The 20122-nt window shown below is 55.2% G+C and overlaps 2 protein-coding genes across 5 annotated transcripts in view; both read left to right on the plus strand.

Moving 5' to 3' along the window:
- The window catches only part of LOC113606699 (coiled-coil domain 40 molecular ruler complex subunit), a 38119-nt gene extending 32066 nt beyond the window's left edge, over positions 1–6053 (plus strand). The window contains exons 15-17 of the mRNA XM_027081372.1: positions 2360–2548; positions 4084–4242; positions 5289–6053. Of these exons, the coding sequence (XP_026937173.1) occupies positions 2360–2548; positions 4084–4242; positions 5289–5534 (594 nt within the window). The 3' untranslated portion in view covers positions 5535–6053. The remainder of the gene's footprint in view (positions 1–2359; positions 2549–4083; positions 4243–5288) is intronic.
- A 745-nt stretch (positions 6054–6798) lies between these two features.
- The window catches only part of GAA (alpha glucosidase), a 23896-nt gene continuing 10572 nt past the window's right edge, over positions 6799–20122 (plus strand). Inside the window, exons 1-13 of one of the 4 annotated variants that reach the window (XM_027080922.1) lie at positions 6799–6881; positions 9613–10311; positions 11304–11449; positions 13130–13295; positions 13379–13475; positions 13975–14094; positions 14175–14293; positions 14380–14511; positions 15392–15502; positions 16012–16125; positions 16223–16307; positions 16770–16887; positions 17252–17385. In XM_027080922.1, coding sequence (XP_026936723.1) covers positions 9787–10311; positions 11304–11449; positions 13130–13295; positions 13379–13475; positions 13975–14094; positions 14175–14293; positions 14380–14511; positions 15392–15502; positions 16012–16125; positions 16223–16307; positions 16770–16887; positions 17252–17385 — 1867 coding nt within the window. In that variant the 5' untranslated portion in view covers positions 6799–6881; positions 9613–9786. The remainder of the gene's footprint in view (positions 6882–9612; positions 10312–11303; positions 11450–13129; positions 13296–13378; positions 13476–13974; positions 14095–14174; positions 14294–14379; positions 14512–15391; positions 15503–16011; positions 16126–16222; positions 16308–16769; positions 16888–17251; positions 17386–20122) is intronic. The other 3 variants (XM_027080923.1, XM_027080924.1, XM_027080925.1) reach the window with 3 other exon arrangements.

Raw genomic sequence — 20122 nt, forward strand, 5'->3', positions numbered from 1 at the left:
GCCCCCTTGCCCCCCAGCTGTGGTTTTGTTTTGTTTTGTTTTCCGTAACAAAAATAGTACATATAATTCAGCAACTTATTTTTTTAAAAATAATCCAGACATTATCCTTCTTTAACAGTTGCAGAATATACTATGGATATAACATAATTTAATGAAACATTCCTAGGTTGATGTGAAGATTCAGAATGTTTCCAGTTTGTTGTTTTGTCACTAAAACAATTGTTACAATGATATCCTTGTGGAAATCAATGACCATATTTGTTTTCATGGGTCTGTTTCTGGGCCCCCTGCTGTGTCCACTGATCCAAGAGCCCAAATCCACACGGTCCTGATTTCTGTGGCTCTGTCCAATGTGATTCCTCCAGCATTGTTCTTTTTTACAAAATTGTCTTGTCTATTCAATATCTTTTTCCTTTCCAAAAACATTGACAATCAGCCTGTCAATTTCTACAAAAGTTCCTGCACGGATCATGGTCGGGATTTAAGGCTACAGATCAATTTAGAGAGAATTGACACCTTAGCATTGCTGAGTTTTCCAGTCCATGAGCAGGTGTGTCTGTCTCCCCATTTACTTGGTCTTGTTTGATTTCCCTTGTTAGTGTTTTTGTCTTCGGCATTCGGGTTTTGCATATGTTTTGTTAGATTTATACCTAAGTGTTTCGTGTTTTCTGGCTGTTGTAAATGGTACTTTCTAAAATTTTCAAATTCCAGTTTCTCATTGTTAAGGTACAGGAATACAATGGACTTTTTCTGTGTGTGTGTGGTACGCGGGCCTCTCACTGTTGTGGCCTCTCCCGTTGCGGAGGACAGGCTCCGGACGCGCAGGCTCAGCGGCCATGGCTCATGGGTGCAGCCGCTCTGCGGCATGTGGGATCTTCCCGGACCGGGGCACGAACCCGTGTCCCCTGCATTGGCAGGCGGACTCTCAACCACTGCGCCACCAGGGAAGCCCCTACGATGGACTTTTTTACATTGACTTTGTTCCTGTGATTTTGCTAAACTCACTCATTTGTTTATCGGTCTATAATATTTGACAACCCACTGCATGAAAAGGGGTTTCTCAGTGGATTTGCGTTGCTGGTTTACACGTGGGGGATTGAGCACACGTGTGTGCCGGTGTGTATATGTGTGTGTGTGTTTTGGCGTTTCCTCCTTGGGAGGTTGCCTGTTTATATCTTTGCCTGATTTTCCTGTTTCTTATTTCTTAGCAATTTTTAGGACCTCCTTGTATATTGGGGTTAATAACCCCTGTCTTTAATACCTATTCTAAACGTTACCTCTGGTCTACTGCTTGCCTTTACACCTTTTTTTTTATGGTCTCTTTCCGCTCAGAATGTGTTTAGTGTTTAGTTGTGTATCAGGCTTTTCCCGTATGGCTCCTGGGTCTCCGGTACTGTTAAGAAGGTTCCCCAGCTTGAGGTTACACAAACAGATTCCTGAGCTTTGTCAGTTGTTTGCACATACTTAGATCTTGAATACACCTGGAATTTATCTGGGGATATGTTGTGAATAGGGGTCCATCTGTATGTTCTCTCTGCTGGGGAGTGAGTTATGCCAGCGGCATGTATCAGGTGATCTGTGCTTCTCTCACTGATTTGAACGGCCACGTTGATCACGTGGATGGAGATGAGGATGCCATCCTTGTCCTGCATCTCTGCTCTGCTGTGACAGTTATTTTGACGGGCTCGTGCCAGCGCAGAGCATTTGGTTACTGTCACCCTTGCTCTGTTTTAACCTCGTGGGCTAGGCCTCCCACCACCACTCCTAACTTAACTTGGGGATTCCTGCCTGTCTATCCTTTTGTTATTTTGAATCAACTTTATTGAGGAATAATTTACATGCAGTAACATGAACTTATTTTAAATGTCCAGTGCACACGTATGCAGCCACCACCCCATGGAGACGTAGAGCACGTCCACCCCTGCAGAAAGCTCCCTGGCGCCCCTCGCAGCCCAGCTCCCACCACGACCCAGCCCCCAGCCCAGGCCCTATAGGCCCTACACACCACCATCTCACAAAACCATGGTGCGTTTTTCCTAATGAGGAAATTAACCTTGGTGCAATACAGTTAACCAAACTACAAACCAGAGTTCACCGTTTTTTTTTGGCTAATGTCCTTCTTCTGCTCCAGGACTCAACCCTGGGCCACATCTAGTCCTCATGTCGCCCCACCTGCCCCGGTCTCTGACGGTTTCTCAGTGTTGCCCTGTTTGCCTGGTGTTCTTTACATGGACCTTAAATCACTCTGACCGGTTGACTAAGCCCCCAGGTTCCTTTCTCCCCTGGGGACATCACCCCTGCGGGTTCCCTGATGGTTCAGTTGGATGTGGTGGGAGGTCCCTCTGCTCTGTGCACCCAGGTCAAGCACGGCCAACTGCTGAAGCAGCAGGAGAAGATGATCCAGGACATGGAGCTGGCTGTCGCACGCAGAGAGACCATCTCCACTCGGGCCGAGGGGCAGTGCAAGATGGACAAGAAGCTGCTCACCCGCACAGACTTCCACCGCAAGCAGACCGAGCTGAGACGGAAGATCAGGGACATTCACAAGGTCGGGGAGCCGAGCGACTGGGAAGGGACCACGCTGCGGGCCACCTGTCCACAGGCGGTCAGCCTGTGTCACCAGCCCCGCTGGCAGGCGTGCAGGCATCACTGGCCAGGGCCGTATTTCTGATGTACTTTCCCCAGCTTGGGCTGCGATTTCACTCTGTCCTTCCTGCCTGCTTCTCGGCCGGTCCCTCCCTGCCCCACCTGCCTTACCGCCTCTTCTTCTGCCCCTCATTCCCAGAGCTATGGTCACAGCTGCTGTGTCAGGGCTGTTTTAGGAGACAGAGAAGTGACAGTGGGGGCTGGGGGTGATGGGAGGAGCTCGGGTGCAGAATCAGACAAGCTGCTTTCTTCTGTGCTGGGGACAAAAGCCTGAGCCTCACACCCCACGTGCTGGTTCTGGGTCAAGATACAGTGGGTGTCAGATCAGTAGGTGCTTCCCGAGTGCCCCTAACGTTCTGCTCTGATAGGGGCTTTCTTTGGGAGTTTGTCTTGGGTTTAACAGAAGATCTATATAGGGAGGGTGCAGCTTAGGACTGGAGGCGGCCCTATTTCTGCCCCTTTCTGCCTAACAGAAATGGCATCAGGGAAGTATGGAGTGCTGGTGAAGGGCATGAGTCCCTGTGTCACTGACCCCAAGTGGGTGGTGGGGATGGGCCAGCGGGAACGTGGAGGGCACCCACTCGAGCCCATGTCCCCGTCCACCAGTCCATATCGACTGAGCACTGTGGTGTGTGCCTTGCCCTGAGAAGGGACCAGCTGTATGGCCCAAGTGCCCCCTCCTTTTGTGATCACCAGGCTGGGCTGTGGGCTCAGACTTCCCTCAGCCCCTGCTGACCAGCTGTGTGGCCTCAGTGCGTATAGAAACCTTCCACGCCTGAATTTCCTCGTCTGCCAGTGGAGATAGGAGCAGTGGCCCCTCCCTGAGAGGCGAGGGTTACATGAGACAGAAAGCGGCCTCGGAGCCCCACCGTGGGTCCCAGCCCCTCCGTGGGTCCCAGCCCTGCTCTTCCACTCATGGCTCAGGCACGTTGTCTGACCTCTCTGTACCTCTGTTTACTGACCTGTGAAATGGGTCCTCACCTTATGGCATCACCCAGAGGACTGAATGGAGAATGTTGGAATAGCCCCTGTAGGGGGAGTCCTGTATGAGGAAAGGTAGCTGAAAATGACAGACTTGATCCAACTGCTCATTTGGATGTTACTGGAGGTGCAGAGGGGCCTTTTCCGGGCCTGGTTTGTGCATTTCTCTGCCACGTTGGCCACTCCTGGCGTCCATCCCTCTCGACCCCTCGTGGCTCCCCAGGGGCCTCCTCTGCCCAGCTTGGTGATGGACTCCTCTCCGCCCCACCCCACAGAGGGTCTGGCCAGGGATCCCTTGCTGGCCTCCCCACCCCCAATACTCTCCTGCACCCCCTCTTTGGGAATCCTCCTGGATCATGTGCATAGAGGATCCTGGGGTCCTCCCAGCCTGACTCTGCTCTGTCGGCTGAATAACCGGTGGCCAGGGTCCCAGGATGCTCCTGTCTAACCCCCCAGGCCACCGAGGAGTGCACCCAAACCATCCTAGAACTGGAAGAAACTCAAAAATCCGTGAGCGACTCCCTCCTGGAGAAACAGGAGCAGCTGTCAAGGATGCAGGCCAAGGCCGACGAGCTCGAAGCTGACCTGTACCAGCTGGCAGCCCTCAAGCGGCAGGTACACAAGTCCCCACGGCCGCCAGGGCCACAGGAACCCAGCAGCAAGGCCCGTTCCGGCCCAGCTAAGCCCAGGCTGATCACAGCTGAGGTGCTGTCGTCCACCTCATGTTTCCCATGAAGTCTCCATGGGCCGGCACTGTCCTGGGTGCCAGGGCAACAGACTAGAATAGAAAAGGTGACAATCCCTGCCCTCCTTCTGAGGGCGGGAGGGCAGGTGAGAAACAAAACGAATAAGAAAAAAGATACCATATATCTGATGGTGATATAGATACTCCGGAGAAACAGGGGGCAGAGAAGGAGCATCGGGTGGGTGGGGGCTGCACTTGTAAGTAGGGTGGTCTGAGACGGCCACACAGGGGAAGCGACACTGGAGTCAAGACTTGCAGGGAGCGAGGGAGTGAGCACCCCCAGGTACAGCAGGAGCTGGAGACTGCTGGGGCCCCTGGACTTGCACCGCTTGGGGCTGTACCACCGTGGCCAGGGGCTTCTCCCTTAGGGAGGGGGTTGGGGGGGAGGAGTAACTTGGGGTTATCGGGATCGCTCGGCTCTCATGTTGAGTGTGGAATGGGAGGACCAAGAGTGGACACGGGAACCTGTTTGAGGCCATGATGGTACTTAAGGAGGATGGGGACGCACGGAACACAGCATGGAACGCGGGTAGCCTGGGGCTAGTGCGAAGCCGTCAGATTCTGCGTATAATTTAAAAGTCGCCCCAGTGGGATTTCCTGCTGGATTGGATGTGGTGGTGTGAGCAGAAGAGAGGGGTCAAGCAGGGCTGCAGGGTTTGGGGCCTGACCAGCTGAGATGGGAGTGGTGGGCGCCGGGCCTGGCCCCTGGCAGGTTGGACGGCGGGTGAGGGAGGGTCCAGGCTCCACCCTGTACATGTCAGCCTCTTTGCCTGGAGCTGGAAACTCAGCACCCTCAGCTGTTCATTCCTGCAAAGTTCTCCTCTGGCATGACCTTGAGTTGGAGTTCGTGCCAGTCCAGAGGGTGTCCTCTTTTTAACGTGTGTAGCCTGACACGGGGTCTCTTGTCCCACCCAAGAACCTTTCCACGCTCGTGGCCCTGCAGTCACGCCTCAAGCACCTGCAGGCCGTGAAGGACGGGCGCTACATCTTCCTGCTCCGCAATAAGCAGTCACTGCTGGCAGAGCTCAAGCGGCTGGACGACCGCCTGGCCAGCATCAGCACCATCCTCCACCACGTGAAGGACAAGTACCCCCAGTTCCAGGAGGCCCTGCTCAAGGTCAGCCGGTCCATCAGCAACAGGCTGGAGTCATCCGGGCCCTAGAGCGCCCACCCCAAGGAGGAGATCAGTTTTGTGTATCATCAGGGGCTTCAAATCTTTCTACCCTCAGAGACACCAGTTAAGAGAAACAGACAGGCCAGCATTGTAGGAATGTTTTTTTTTAAGCCACCCAGCAGTTTAAACCAAGTCAAATTTCAGCGTTTCCAGTTGCATTTCGGTGAGTCTTCCGCTTGCAAAGGCAGTGTCAGTGAACACGAACCCATATTCCCACATTGGGCTTACTCCTCCAAGTAAAATTGGAAACCCAGGTCTCTGCTCCTGCCCCCACTCCCAGCTTGGGTTAAATCCAGATTCCCAGCTTACACGAGCAAGTCCAGGGGGACCCTGGCTGCATCTGGAAGCCTAATGCCTGAGATAAGACCACACAGGTGCATGAACACAGACCTCCTTGTCTGCCCACTTGTCCTGCCCTCTCCTCCAGCCAGGGCTCCTCCCCCCACACTCTGATTCCTGAGCCCCTGCTACCTATGCCTTCTCTGCAGTTTAAAGGGAAAGTGTTCTACAAAGTAATTTTATACTTTCAGCAGAAAAATAAAACTATTTTTCTGAATATGAGAGAAAATCGTATTTATTCTAAAACATTTCAGAAATGCAAAACCCACAAAGAAGCGAGGAGGCCCTCAATCCTGCTCTGACACCGCTGCACCGGGCTTTCTGTGCCTGGTTCCACCTGACAAGGCCACAGGGTCCGGCTTCTGTATGTCATTTTGGAAAGCTTTCTCCTTTTTTTTTTTTTTTTCATTGATTTTTATTGGAGTATAATTGCCTTACGATGTTGTGTTAGTTTCTTGCTGTACAAGCTTGCCCCTCTTTTTTTTTTTTTAAGTTTGCTCGCCTTAACATGAGACTTTGTGTACGAAAAGTTCCTTATTGAACATTTTCATGACAGTCGATTTTATGGGTTATGACAATGTTTTCCTTTTCAGAAGAACTTTAAGTTGCTTTCAAATTTTCGCTATTTTGTCGTCTGGGTGCTAGATTCGCAGAGCCGTGCCTCGGCGGGCGGCCTGGCGGGCTCCAGGATGCTGAGGGTTCGCTCATGCGGGGGCGTAGCGCCCTCTGCGACCCCAAAAGACGAGGCCCCGCCTCTCCCCCAGAGCTCTCCCCTGCAAGGTGCGCGCCCCCTGAGCCCCTCCCACGTTCCAGGGACGCCGAGGCCCAAGGAGGGCGAGGACGCCACCAAGCGCCCCGCCACCAGAGGGCGCATCCCCGAGGCGAGCACTCACTAAGGGCGCCTGCGCAGGGGGCTGTCACGTGACCCGCCGCCGCTGCTCTGGTGGCCGCTGGATCCTGAAGTTGCTGCTACGGGCCGGGCGTGCGTACGCGGAGGTGAGTAGGGGGACGGGCGCGCGTGCGCGGAGGTGAGCCGACCTGACTGCTGGACCCGGGCTGCAGTGGTCCCAGCGAACGGCGGGGCAGGGGAGGTCCGCGGCAACCCCGCAGAGTGGAGGCTTGGCGGGTGCGGGCAGTCGTGACGCCCGAAATGGGAGGGGTCGACCGATAGAGGGATTGGTCAGTGCTTTCCTACTGGAGAAGTTGAGCACACCGTGCCAGGGCCGCGCGCGGCAGGAGGCAGCAGTAACGACAGTGACCCCAGTAACATCGGGGACCCCGGAAACTCCACGGTTCCCACTCACTGCCCCCGAGCTGGGCGAGGAAGGCTGCGCTTGCCCCCGTTCACAGGGAGGAAGCTGAGGCACAGGAGGTTGAGAACCGCTTACTTCCCTCTGCCGGTGGTGGAGCTGGGCTTTGAACCCAGCTTGTCTACACCACCACCGTGGCCTGGGGAAGCAGCAGTTCTGAGACACTTACCTGAAGGCGGGGTGACCGACCCACTGGGTCAGCAGTGCCACTTGATCTACTGACCTTCAGTTCTTCCCCGTTTTCTCTCTAAATTGTCAAGCGCTGTGAGTGTGGCTCTTCCCCATTTTAGGATCTCTTCCCCTTTCTAGGCTCTCTTCCCTGTCTGTAAACTGGAAGCAGGGAAGGGCATGGGGTGCTGCCCTGGCCGTGCTTCTGGACACCTCTGCAGCTTCTGAAGTCTGGGTGGGAAGGGCTGAGGTCATTGCCCAAGAGCTCCCAAGTGAGGACCCCTGGACTCCACTCTGAGTTCCTTAGTTTCTGAGTCATTATGATCACAAATGTGTCTGGCAGGGTCAGGTGAAGCTGGGACACTATGTGGTATAAAAAAAGAGATATTAGTCTTTGTCTCCAGTCCCTGGCACACAACTTCTAAAAACCCTGGAATCTTGGGGGTGGTAAGAGTGTCTTTTATATGCTAATGAGATGACTGGGGGCTTGTAGATAGCTTCAGAATGGGGGCTAGTCCCCAGAAGGACCAAGGCAGGATTCGAGGGTGGGAACTTTCTCCTGGGCTTCCTCTGGGCAGGAAGCTCTTGATTAAGAGAGGGGGCTGGTGATAAGTTAGTCACCAGCGCTCAGTGATTTCATCATTCATGCCCTACATAATGAAACCCTAAACTAGTTGGGGTTTGGAGAGCTTCCAAGTTTGTGAACACATTTTGGTGCTCAGAAGGTGGCCAGCCCAGAGAGGGCATAGAAGCTCAGCACCCCTTCCCCATACCTTGCCCTCTGGTTGTTCCTGAGTTGTATCCTTTATAATATACAGGTAACAGTAAGTGAGTTCTGTGAGTTGTTCTAGCCAGTTGTTGAACCTGAGGAGGTGAGGGGTGCTGTGTGAACCCCGGAATTGATAGTGGCTTGGTCAGAAGAGCCGGTGACAACCTGGGACTTGTGGTTAGTGTCAGAAGTGGGGGAAGTCTTGTGGGACTGAGCCCACAACCTGTGGGGTCTGCACTAACTCTGGGAGTTCATGTCAGAATTGAATTGAATTGCTGGACACCCGGCTGGTGTCCAGAGAATGGGAGAATTGGTTGGTGAGAAAAAGCTCCACGCTTTTGGTGTCATAAGTGTTGTGAATGAAAACAGTTCACTCTTGCATCTAACGTACTGGTGACCCATGGTGGCCAGAATGTTCCAGGCGACCGGTGTGTGTCTGTGACAGGCTTGGACTCTCTCAGTGACCTGGGCGCACTTCTGCCTGGCGTGTGACATTTCCCCAACACCTGCATGTTTCTGGAGGCCATGAGAATGCAGCTCACAGACCTCCCACCACAGGGAGCTTCACTGACAGGCTCAGCCGCCGTGCTCTGAAATCATCACTGCATTTCCTGCGAGGGGCTGCCTCCCGGCCCTTAACGCTAGGGCAGGCCGCTTCTGGGAGACCTGGACCCCTCTAATGGCCAACTTTGGCTCAAGGAATCCCAACCCTGTGGCCTTGCCCAAGCTTCCCTAACCTACATGGCAGTCTGGGGCTCTTGAATCCACACCGCCCTCCCACGGGGTCAGACCTGCACGGGTGTGTTGGTGCTCTCAACCCTCTCTGGCAACCTCCCCAGTTTCTCTCAGACAGATAAAAAGGACCCCCCTAATAAAATCCTTGCATATTTAGTCCCATATCAGTGTGTGCTGCTCCTTGGAGGAGCGGGACCAGCAATGTTCCCTATAAAATATTTAGAACATACAGATAATCAAGACACAGGTAAGAACAGTCTTAGTACCAAAGTAACCAGAGTGAGGCTCCAGTACAGCTGCTGTGACAGAGACCCAGAACCAGACCCCACACGAGCCTGACTGCGGGGGCGGGGAGGGGCTCCGCCTGCCCAGTCCTGGGGGCCAGGCTTTTTCTTCTGTGCTTGGCTGTCCCTGAGTGTTGACCTGGGCTGCAGTGCCCAAGACCCCTCACAGGCTGTATCCACGTCCTGGTCAGCCCAAGAGGGACGGAAGGAGGGAACACTTCCACCCCACTGGCCAAGACTCACCTCGGCCAGTCTTCATACGGGAGCGGGACTTACCTACTGTGGGAACTTGTTTGTTCCACTTGATCTATCACGTGGGTCTTTGTGTGTTATTAGGTTATTTTTACAGACATTCTAGATGCGTTTATTTGTAACATATTAGAAGACTTCACAATGCACAGGATTCTGCAACTCCCTGTTTGGGACTTTTCTCTCCTTTTCCTTTTTCCTCCCTCCCCCAGGTCTGCCCTGCTTCCTCACCAGACCTCACTTCTAGCCTGTGCGCTGCTGGGCTGGCCACAAGTTCATGTCTGGAAGCTGCTTTGAGAGTCTCCTGAGGCCCCGGCCACTCCCTGCTGCCATCCCTTTGAGCCTGGTTCTTCTGTCTGCAGGCCTCCTGGGCCCGCTGCCCACACATGATGAGGTGGCCACCCCGTTCCTGCCCCTTGCTGGGGGTCTGCGCCCTAGTCTCCTTGGCCATCCTGGGGCACATCCTGCTTCATGATTTCGACGTGGTCCCCCAAGAGCTGCACAGCTTCTCCCAAGAGGAGATTTACCCAGCTCGCCAGCCCAGAGCCAGCGGCCAAGGGCCCCAGCCTGTCCCACGGCGCCACGGCAACCAGAGGGCAGCACCCACACAGTGCGACCTGCCCCCCGACGGCCGCTTCGACTGCGCCCCAGACAAGGCCATCACCCAGGAGCAGTGTGAGGCCCGGGGCTGCTGCTACATGCCTGCAAGGTGGCCTCCGGGCACCCAGATGGGGCAGCCCTGGTGCTTCTTCCCTCCCAACTATCCCAGTTACAGGCTGGAGAACCTGACCACCACCAAGACGGGCTACACGGCCACCCTGATCCGTGCCACCCCGACCTTCTTCCCCAAGGACATCATGACCTTGCGGCTGGACGTGCTGGTGGAGACTGAGAGCCGGCTCCACTTCACGGTGGGCGGGCGGGGGCTGGGCAGGGGCAGAGAGTGTGTGGACAGTGGATAAAGACAGACTCTACGGGGTGTTTGTTTATGCACAGACGTGTATTATGCCCTCACCTGGAGTCTGGGTGTGAGCAGACACAGTGCCTATGCTCAGGGAACAGTGGGCCGCTAAGACAGTCACTAGGAGGTTCTACAACATGTTCTAGGGGACAGGGCTCAGGGCAAGGAGGTGGGAGGTTAGGTCACCCCCAGGAAGTGACATCCCAGCTGGGACATAAAGTAGGAGTCAGGAAGGGGAAAGGTGGAGAGGGAGGAAGGGGGACGGTTCCAGGCAGTGGGCCGTGGGATCCCAGCCACTGAGGGCAGGGCCTCTTGTCTGGTTTATTCCCTGCTGCTTCCCAGCCCCTGGAACAGTGCCTGGCACATATTAGGTGCTCAGTAAAAAGTTGTCAACTGAATGAATGTGCAGACACAAAGGTGAGAGAGGCTGAAGCACGTAATTCAGTACGGCCCTGTTATTTTAACAAAGTAACTGATGGCAGCCGTGGGTTACTGAGTGATGACTATGTACCAGACAAGGGCTGGGTGTTCTAATTATGTTTTCTCGTTCACCCTGTGACTAGATATGCCAGGTGGAAAAATGTTGCCAGATTCAGCAAATAAAAATACAAATATGAATTTCAGATAACCCAGGAATTAGTCTTTTTTTTTAGTGTAAGCATGTCCCGTGCAATATCTGAGATGTATTTATACTAAAAAAATTGTTTATCTGAAATCCAGATTTCCTGTGTCTTACCTGGCACACCCCACAGGAGGTGCTCTCCTGGCTCTATAGACGAGGAAACAGGCTTAGGTATGTGGACCAATCTGTCCACACGCTGTGTGCGGCCACCCTGAGACTTGAACTGACGCCTTGCTTCTCTGGAAGGTGAAGGATGGAGTGGACAGGTGTGCAGGGCAGCCAGCCACCAAGGGCCTCATGACACTGCTCTCGTCCTCTAGATCAAAGATCCCACCAACCAGCGCTATGAGGTGCCCTTGGAGACCCCACGTGTCCGCAGCCAGGCGCCGTCCACGCTCTACAGCGTCGAGTTCTCAGAGGAGCCCTTCGGGGTGATCGTGCGGCGGAAGCTGGATGGACGGGTGCTGTGAGTGCCCAGTTTCTGTGCCCACTATCTGCTGGGAGGGTTAGGGAGCTGTAGGGCATCATCCCTGACCCTTTTGTAGTCCACCCTCCTGCTCTGGCCTCCTGGCTGTTCCTTGCCCCGCAGGGCCCTGGTGCTTGCTGTTCCCTCCACCCCGAGCCCTCAAAGGCCCGTTCTCAGAAGGGACATTTGGCAACAGCTGGAGACATTTTTGGTTGTCACCACTGGGCGTTAGGGTGCTGGGATACTGCTAAACACCCTACAATGCACAGGCCGGCCCAGAACACGGAGCGATCGGCCCAAATGTCAGTAGTGCCTCAGCTGAGAAACCCTGGTCCAGTCTAAAGTGGCAACCCCACTCCAGGCAGCAACCCCACTCCAGGCAGCAACCCCAAGCCTGCTTTATTCTCGTTTATGTATCACATACTACACATCAGTATATCAGGCATTGCAGTGATTAACTCGTCCAATCCTCATAACAACTGGGACGTAGGCGCTGTTATTATCCCCACTTTACAGATGGAGAGACAGACATAGAGAGTCCAGGTGCTTGCTGGCAGGTGACGGAGCCCAGCCCAAGCGTCCGTGCTGTCGGCCACTCTGCTCCAGGTCCCTCCGGGGTTTGTGTGCCCCCACGGGACCTTACCTTTGCTTGGACCATGGCTGCCATCTGCCTGAGGCAGGAGCCTTTCCTGTTCCCTCCTGAACCGCCAGCTCCTAGAGCAGTTCTGACCCACAGCAGAGCTCAGGGGTATTTGTGGAGAGGATAAGGGTGTTGCTTGGTCTCGCCCTCAGCCCACCCCCCAGGTATTAGATGCACCGAAGCATCTTTTAGACTCAAACGCTGTGGCTGTGAGTCCAAGTGTCCGGTGTCGCTCTGGCCCAGAAGCGCCCGCCCATACCCCCAGCCACGGGGTCAGCAGTTTTGCCGCGGCTGCCCGCTGGCCCTGACGCTGGGCTGTGCAAGCACCTTTCCCAGGACGCATCCCATGCACTTTGCCCACATAGTCCTACACGAATATGTGCTGGCTGACAAGGCCCTGCTCTGCACCGAACTCTGCTACACGCTCAGAAGGAGGGACCTTGGACTTGCCCAAATCTTCAGAGCACTTGCCTTGTGAAGTGCATTTCTTTCTTTTGTGGCCTGTTCATTTTTTGGCCGGGTGTTGTGGACCTGCTAGCAGGACTGACATAGCAGAGGGAGGTAGAAACGGGCTGTGCAGATGCAGGGTGTGGGCTGGCTCTGCAGCTGGGGGGCCTCTCTGAGAAGATGACCTGCAAGCGGAGTTTGGAGAGAAGTTTTTTAAGCATTTTATCAGATCTTGGTCTTGAACACGCACAGACACCCACAGGCAGGTGAGCAAAGTCTTAACACGGGCTGGTGGGGTGCGGCAGGAACTTGTCCCATGAAATTAGCCGTGATGCGTCTGCCATGCAGAGAGGGACCCTGTACGTGGTTTTTGCCTTCCTCTTGATCCCATGGAACCTCGGGGCACCCTAACTGCCCCCGGCTGGGCAGCTCCACGATGTCTGGGAGCAGTTTGGCCCTCCTGGGAGGTGCTCAGGGCCACGACTCCCAGGACTGTAAGGGTTTTGGGCAGCCCTTGCCCAGCACTTGCTTGTGGTCAGGGCTCGTGGGGCCATTGGCTTCTTGTGCGAGGCCACCTGGTCTCTTCCTGGCAGGCTGAACACCACAGTGGCCCCCCTGTTCTTCGCCGACCAGTTTCTGCAGCTGTCCACCTCCCTGCCGTCCCAGCACATCACGGGCCTCGCCGAACACCTCGGGCCCCTGATGCTCAGCACCAACTGGACCAAGGTCACTCTCTGGAACAGGGACGTCGCCCCTACGGTAAAGGGGCGGCCAGGGAGGGGTGTGCGATCGGAGGGGCTTCATGGGCCAGGACGTAAAGCAGGGTGTCTGCCATGTCCCAGCCCGACACGAACCTATATGGATCTCACCCTTTCTACCTGGGCCTGGAGGATGGCGGTTTAGCTCACGGGGTCTTCCTGCTGAACAGCAATGCCATGGGTAAGCAAGGGGGTACTGGGGCCCTCCACATCCCCCAGCCAGTTCTGCTTCTGAGCTGCCGGCCAGGGTTTCCCTGGTGCAGCCACACCCCCTCCTTCGTAGAGGGGGCTGGGGCTCTCTGCACCTATCTGACAGGCTGGAGGTAGAGGAGGAGGCAGGGGGTCGGGTCTCGTACACTGTTCCGAGAAATGACCATTGGGCTGTGGCCTCTGCCAGCTCTGTCCTTCAGTGCTTCTAAGGTGGGCTCTGGGACCTCTGACCTGGGTGGGGTGGGGCTGAGGCCAAAAAAAGGGGCCCCAGGCCCAGCTGCTCAGCGTCTTCCTGTCCTGCTCCAAGGATCTCAGCAAGCTGGGCTCAGAGTGACTGTCCCAGGGCCCCCAAGCTCCCTGTGGGAGGACCCCGCCTCTCCAGCGGTGGTTTGGCCCATTGGTGCAGTGCCGAAGGCCCTGGGCAAGGGGGGTGAGTATTTGTCTCTGAGCCCCAGGGCTGCTTCCCCCAGATGTGGTCCTGCAGCCCAGCCCGGCCCTCAGCTGGAGGTCGACAGGCGGGATCCTGGATGTGTACATCTTCCTGGGTCCGGAGCCCAAGAGCGTGGTGCGGCAGTACCTGGACATCGTGGGTAGGCCTCTCCCTGGCCCTGGCCCCCGGCCCCTCCCTCCCCAGCCCCTCCTGCCTGCTCACGGTCGCCTTGGCTCCCAGGCTACCCATTCATGCCACCGTACTGGGGCCTGGGCTTCCACCTGTGCCGCTGGGGCTACTCCTCCACCGCCATCACCCGCCAGGTTGTGGAAAACATGACCAGGGCACACTTCCCCCTGGTGAGTGCCGGGGAGGGGCCTGGGGCCCCCAGGGTGGGGCGGGGGCAACGAGCCTGGGTCCCGACCACCCTGTGCTGTGGCTGCAGGACGTCCAGTGGAATGACCTGGACTACATGGACGCCAGGCGGGACTTCACTTTCAACAAGGACGGCTTTGGGGACTTCCCGGCCATGGTGCAGGAGCTCCACCAAAGTGGCCGGCGGTACATCATGATTGTTGTGAGTGCCTCCTCCCCTCTTGTGCCACAGGAAGCAGGCTCTTTTGGAAGGAGAGGGGCCCAGTGTCTGGTGGCTCCAACTTTCAGTGGCATCGACCTCATGGTGGCCATGGTCACTGAGAATGTTTCTGAGGGTCTTTGATATCGAGGGAATATCAGGTTTATAGACTTGACTCCTGCTATCCAGTCATGTCCCTGGAGACATCTGTCTGTGGCTCAGGATCCTTACGGCTGTAGGTTACTTGAACAGCTTAAAGCAAGGGCCGGGTGGAGCTGTGTGCCAGGGCGGCTGGAACCCCAGAAGCTCCGTGAGACTCCTGGCCCTGCCTCCCTGCAGTCAGCTTGTGGGAAGGAGGGCAGGATCTGAGTGGCTCAGCAGACAGACACACTTCCCTGGGCCAGTCCCTGCAGCCAGAGGGGTGTGATTCAGGGTCTGGTACAGCTGGGGGGCCGGAGGAGGGGAGGGGGAGCCAAGACAACCCCTCAGGAGAGGAAATCCGTTTGGAATTGGGCTGATGGTCATTTCCATCCCTGCAGCCCCTCTGAAGGCAGCAGCATCCAGGTCCACTCAGAGCAGGGATCGGGGAGGGCAGACGCAGACCTTTTCTTTTTTTATTCAAAATGAAATAAACGCTCCCTGTAGAACGTTTGTGAAACTCTGGGCCCTTAAAGCAAAAGTAACGCCTGCATCCAGGTGCGCCCTTTTTGGCAATGGGGGCGGGGTCACGTGCACGTCCACGCACACGCAGCGCGTTGGCGCATCCAGGGCACATCCACCTGTGCCTCGTTAACGTTTATCGAGAGCATTTTCCCGTTTTCCCAGCGATGGGTGCCGAGGCTTTGGGCATTTCTCTCTCATTCTGACTGGTTTCTCTCCCCAGGATCCTGCCATCAGCAGCTCCAGCCCTGCCGGGACCTATCGACCCTACGACGAGGGTCTGAGGCGGGGGGTCTTCATCACCAATGAGACTGGGCAGCCGCTGATTGGGCAGGTACAGCAGGGCCTGTGGGGCGAGGGGGAGAAAGCAGGGGTCCCTGGGCAGTGGGGCTGCAGGGGGGGCGGCAGTGACAGCTGGGGGTGACAGTGGCCCCTGACAAGGAAGACCACCCTGAATCCTTTTGTCAGGGGCCCTTGTTTGCGGGCAGCTCAGAAACAAGCTCCACAGATGCTTGCGGAGGCCTTGGGGTCCTCCACATCCTCTGGGCCCCCAGGGGCTTCCTGATGGTTCCCAGGCCTTCCCGGTGGGTGGGGCACCCAGTAGACTCCTGACCTCCCGGTCCAGGGCAGGCCCAGAACCAGGAGGAAGGGGGTCGAGCCTGAGGGGAGGCTGGCAAGGCTCCCAGCAGTGCAGATTCTGGGGCCTCTCCCCGTGCTCCTCCCCTTGCAGTCCACCCATCCCTGGGTTAGATGAGTGAGGCTACGGCTCTGCCTGCAGTCAGGACGGACAGGGCCTCCGTGCAGGCTCCAGGGGCCCTGTCTCCCCTCTGGCCTTTCGTCCAGGTGTGGCCCGGACTCACCGCCTTCCCTGACTTCACCAACCCCGAGGCCCTTGACTGGTGGCAGGACATGGTGGCCGAGTTCCACGCCCAGGTGCCCTTTGACGGCATGTGGATCGTGAGTGTGGCCCCACCCTTGGGTGTCCGGTGGCCTCAGGGACCAGCCCCACTCTCTGTACCAGGCAGGGCACCCACCCCCAGGGCCTCTCTTGCAGGACATGAACGAGCCATCCAATTTTGTGAGGGGCTCAGTGGATGGCTGCCCCAACAGCAACCTGGAGAACCCGCCCTACGTGCCAGGTGAGCTGCCTCTACCTGCCGGCCCCCCAGCACTAGTCGGCTGGGGATTTAATGGCTCAAATCAGGGATTTCCTTCTCTGGTCTGGAAGACTCAAAGCTCTGGTTTCTGAGAAGCTGATGGGCAGCGGCCAGCCCAGGAAAGGCAAGGGGTGCCCTGGGAGTAAGGTTCATGTGGGGAGACCCCAGCCACGTGATGCTGACTGGGCATGTGCAGCTGAGGCGAGACCCTTCAGAGGGGGTATTTCAGGCTTTGGCAGTCGGACAGGGAAAAAAAAATGGTTAGGAGCAGGCAGACATGAAGTCTGGGTGTGCAGACCACAGCCTGCGGCATCGCCTTGTCCTGTCCTTGGAGAAGTGGAGACTGTACAGGGACGCACCCCGTGTCCCAAGGGGTCTCTCAAGATGTGGGGGGCACCAGCCTGCCAGGAGGAGGCTCCAAGGAAACAGCCCCCTCTCCTCCAGGGGTGGTTGGCGGGACCCTCCGGGCAGCCACCATCTGCGCCTCCAGCCACCAGTTCCTGTCCACGCACTACGACCTGCACAACCTGTACGGCCTGACCGAAGCCTTCGCCTCCCACAGGTGAGGGGCCAGGGTGCAGGAAGGAGAGGAGGAGGCCCTAGCCATCCCTACATCCCACCCCCACCCCCCACCCCAGCTCCATGCCTGGTGCCTCAGAGGAAGGGCATGGTGACGAGACAGAGAGGCCAGGGCTGACCAGGGCCTCTGGCCCCCTTGAGTTTGTCCTCCCCGTGACACGTGCATCTTCGAGGGTAAGTCAGGTGGCAGGGCTGACTGCCTGGCAGACAGTGGTGGTGACCTCAGCAAGCCAACTCCTTGCTCCCAGCTTGTCCTTCCTGCTGCACTGCCAGGCACTCTTGTGGGCAGTGGTGGGGCTCCTGGTGACCCTTCTCAACGCAGCTCTCTGTGCCCCTGCTCCACCCAGGGCTCTGGTAAAGGCTCGGGGCATGCGCCCCTTTGTGATCTCTCGCTCCACCTTTGCCGGCCACGGCCAGTACGCCGGCCACTGGACAGGGGATGTGTGGAGCAGCTGGGAGCAGCTTTCGTACTCCGTGCCAGGTGAGCACACCTGTCAGGAGGGGTGCAAGGAGGGGAGGGTGGGCCCTTCTCCGGGCGTGTTTGCCCAGAGCTGGGTCCTCAGAGAGATGCTGCTGCAGTGGCATGGGGCCCGTCACCAACTCATGTGCCATTGGACTCACCTGTGGTGCCCCTCTTCCAATGTCCCCATCTCGGATTCATGCTAACATCAGAATGTCCCTTCTGGTGACCACATTCTGAGCTGCATGAAATAGCATCTGAGCTCAGTCCAAAGAGTGCCCCCACCCCTCTTGTCTCAATGCCTGGCTCCACCCTGCAAAGAAAATTTTGATTTTTGTTCCAAGAGCTCTGATGCTACAGACAGATCTTAGGCCCAGGGATGGCTCAGGAGCCCTGGGGAAGGGGATAGAGGTGACCCCAGAGGTCACAGCTGAAAAGAGCCTCCACCAAACCCCCGGCCTGGAAGTGCTTTCATAGTCGCAGGCTTGCTTCCATGTGCGATGCATCTACAGAGCCTCGGGCCACAGGGATGTCCTGCCGAGCTGAGCTCTCGGGTGAGAAGTCCATTCCTCCTTCACAAAGTGGCTGCTGGCTCTGCCCACGGGTGCCGACCGGCTCTGATTTTCACCCTGGGGCCAGCATGGTGGGTCGAGCCTGAGCACATGCAGGCCAATCTACCCCAGAGCCGGATTCCTGGGCTTTGTGTCCACCTGTCTAGTTCTTGGGTTTCAGTTCTGGTGTGAGCTGTTGTTACCAAGCTAAAATAAGGCTGTGCAGCTCCCAGGACCTGCTGTGACCCAGACCAGCACTGCTCACAGCCCCAGGCTGCGCCCCATCCTGCCCATTGGGCTTCCAGTCTGGGTCCTGGCTCCCGAGGAGACGAGGAGAGGGTAGCCCAGCAGCCTCTAGTCCTGCCCAGCGGTGGTGGGATTGGCACGGGGCCCAGATGCTCTGGAAGCTGTCTGACCCTTCAGCAACTCAGGGGACTCACTGACCCTCTGCTGTAACGACGTACCACACCCCAGGTGATTTAAAAACAACAAACTTATTCTCAGACTGGAAGTCTGATCACGGTGTCGGCAAGGCCTTGCCCTCTCTGAGACTCTAGACAGAATCCCTCCTTGCTTCTTCCAGCTCTTGGTGGTTGCCAGCAGTCCTTGGCCCTCCTTGGTTTGAGGCTGTGTCACTCTAACCTCTGCCTTTGTCACCTCTCGGTCTTTTTCCTGTGTCCTTGTCTTCACATGGTGTTTCACATGGTGTCATGGTGTCTTCACATGGTGTCACCTCCTCTTTTCTTTTTTAATATAGTTCCCTGGGCTATACAGTAGGACCTTATTGTTTATCTATTTTATATTTAGTGGTGTGTATCTGCTAATCCCAAGCTCCTGATTTATCCCTCCCCCACCCCCTTTCCCCTTTGGTAACCATAAATTTGTTTTCCACGTCTGTGAGTCTGTTTCTGTTTCGTAAATAAGTTCATTTGTATCATATTTTAGATTCCACATATACCTGATATCATATGGCATTTGTCTCTAACTTTACTTAGTATAATAATCTTTAGGTCCATCCATGTTGCTGCAAATGGCATTATTTTCATTCTTTCTTATGGCTGAGTAATATTCCATTGTATATATGTACCACATCTTTATCCATTCATCTGTCAATGGACATTTAGGTTGTTTCCATGTCTTGGCTATTGTGAATAGCGCTCCTATGAACATTGGAGTGCATGTATCTTTTTGAATTATAGTTTTGTCCAGATATATGCCCAGGAGTGGGTCACATGGCAACTCTATTTTTAGTTTCTTAAGGAACCTCCATACTGTTGTCCATAATGGCTGCACCATTTTACATTCCCACCAACAGTGTAGGAGGGTTGCATTTTCTCCGCAACTTCTCCAACATTTATTATTTGTAGACTTTTTAATGATAGCTATTCTGACTGGTGTGAGGTAATACCTCATTGTAGTTTTTCAAGATTTAATTGTATTTATTTTTGGCTGTGTTAGGTCTCTGTTGCTGTTCGCCTGCTTTCTCTAGTGGCAAGCGGGGGCTACTCTTCATTGCAGTGCATGGGCTTCTACTTGTGGTGGCTACTCTTTTGTGGAGCATGGGCTCAAGGCGCACAGGCTTCAGTAGTTGTGGCACGCAGGCTTCAGTAGTTGCGGCGCACAGGCTTAGGTGCTCCGTGGCATGTGGGATCTTCCCAGACCAGGGATCGAACCTGTGTCCCCTGAATTGGCAGGCAGATTTTTATCCACTGTGCCACCAGGGAAGTCCCTTATTGTAGTTTTGATTTTGCATTTCTCTACTAATTAGTGATGTTGAGCATCTTTTCATGTGCCTATTGGCCATCTGTACATCTTCTTTAGAGAAATGTCTTTTTAGGTCTTCTGCCCATTTTTTGACTGGGTTGTTTGTTTTTTTGATGTTGAGCTGTATGAGCTGTTTGCATATTTTAGAAATTAAGCCCTTGTCAGTCACATCATTTGCAAATATTTTCTCCCAGTCCATAGGTTGTCTTTTCATTTTGCTTATGGTTTCCTTTGCTGTCCAAAATCTTATAAGTTTAATTAGGTCCCATTTGTTTAATTTTGCTTTTATATCTATAGCCTTGGGAGACTGACCTAAGAAAATACTGCTATGATTTATGTCAGAGAATGTTTTGCCTATGTTCTCTTCTAGGATTTTTGTGCTCTCATGTCTTATATTTAAGTCTCTAGGCCATTTTGAGCTTTTTTTTTTTTTTTTTTTTTTT

This window comes from Aethalodelphis obliquidens, unplaced genomic scaffold (genome assembly GCF_003676395.1).
Source record: "Aethalodelphis obliquidens isolate GAN/ISIS:26980383/991018 unplaced genomic scaffold, ASM367639v1 scaffold44, whole genome shotgun sequence".
Classification (NCBI taxonomy): domain Eukaryota; kingdom Metazoa; phylum Chordata; class Mammalia; order Artiodactyla; family Delphinidae; genus Aethalodelphis; species Aethalodelphis obliquidens.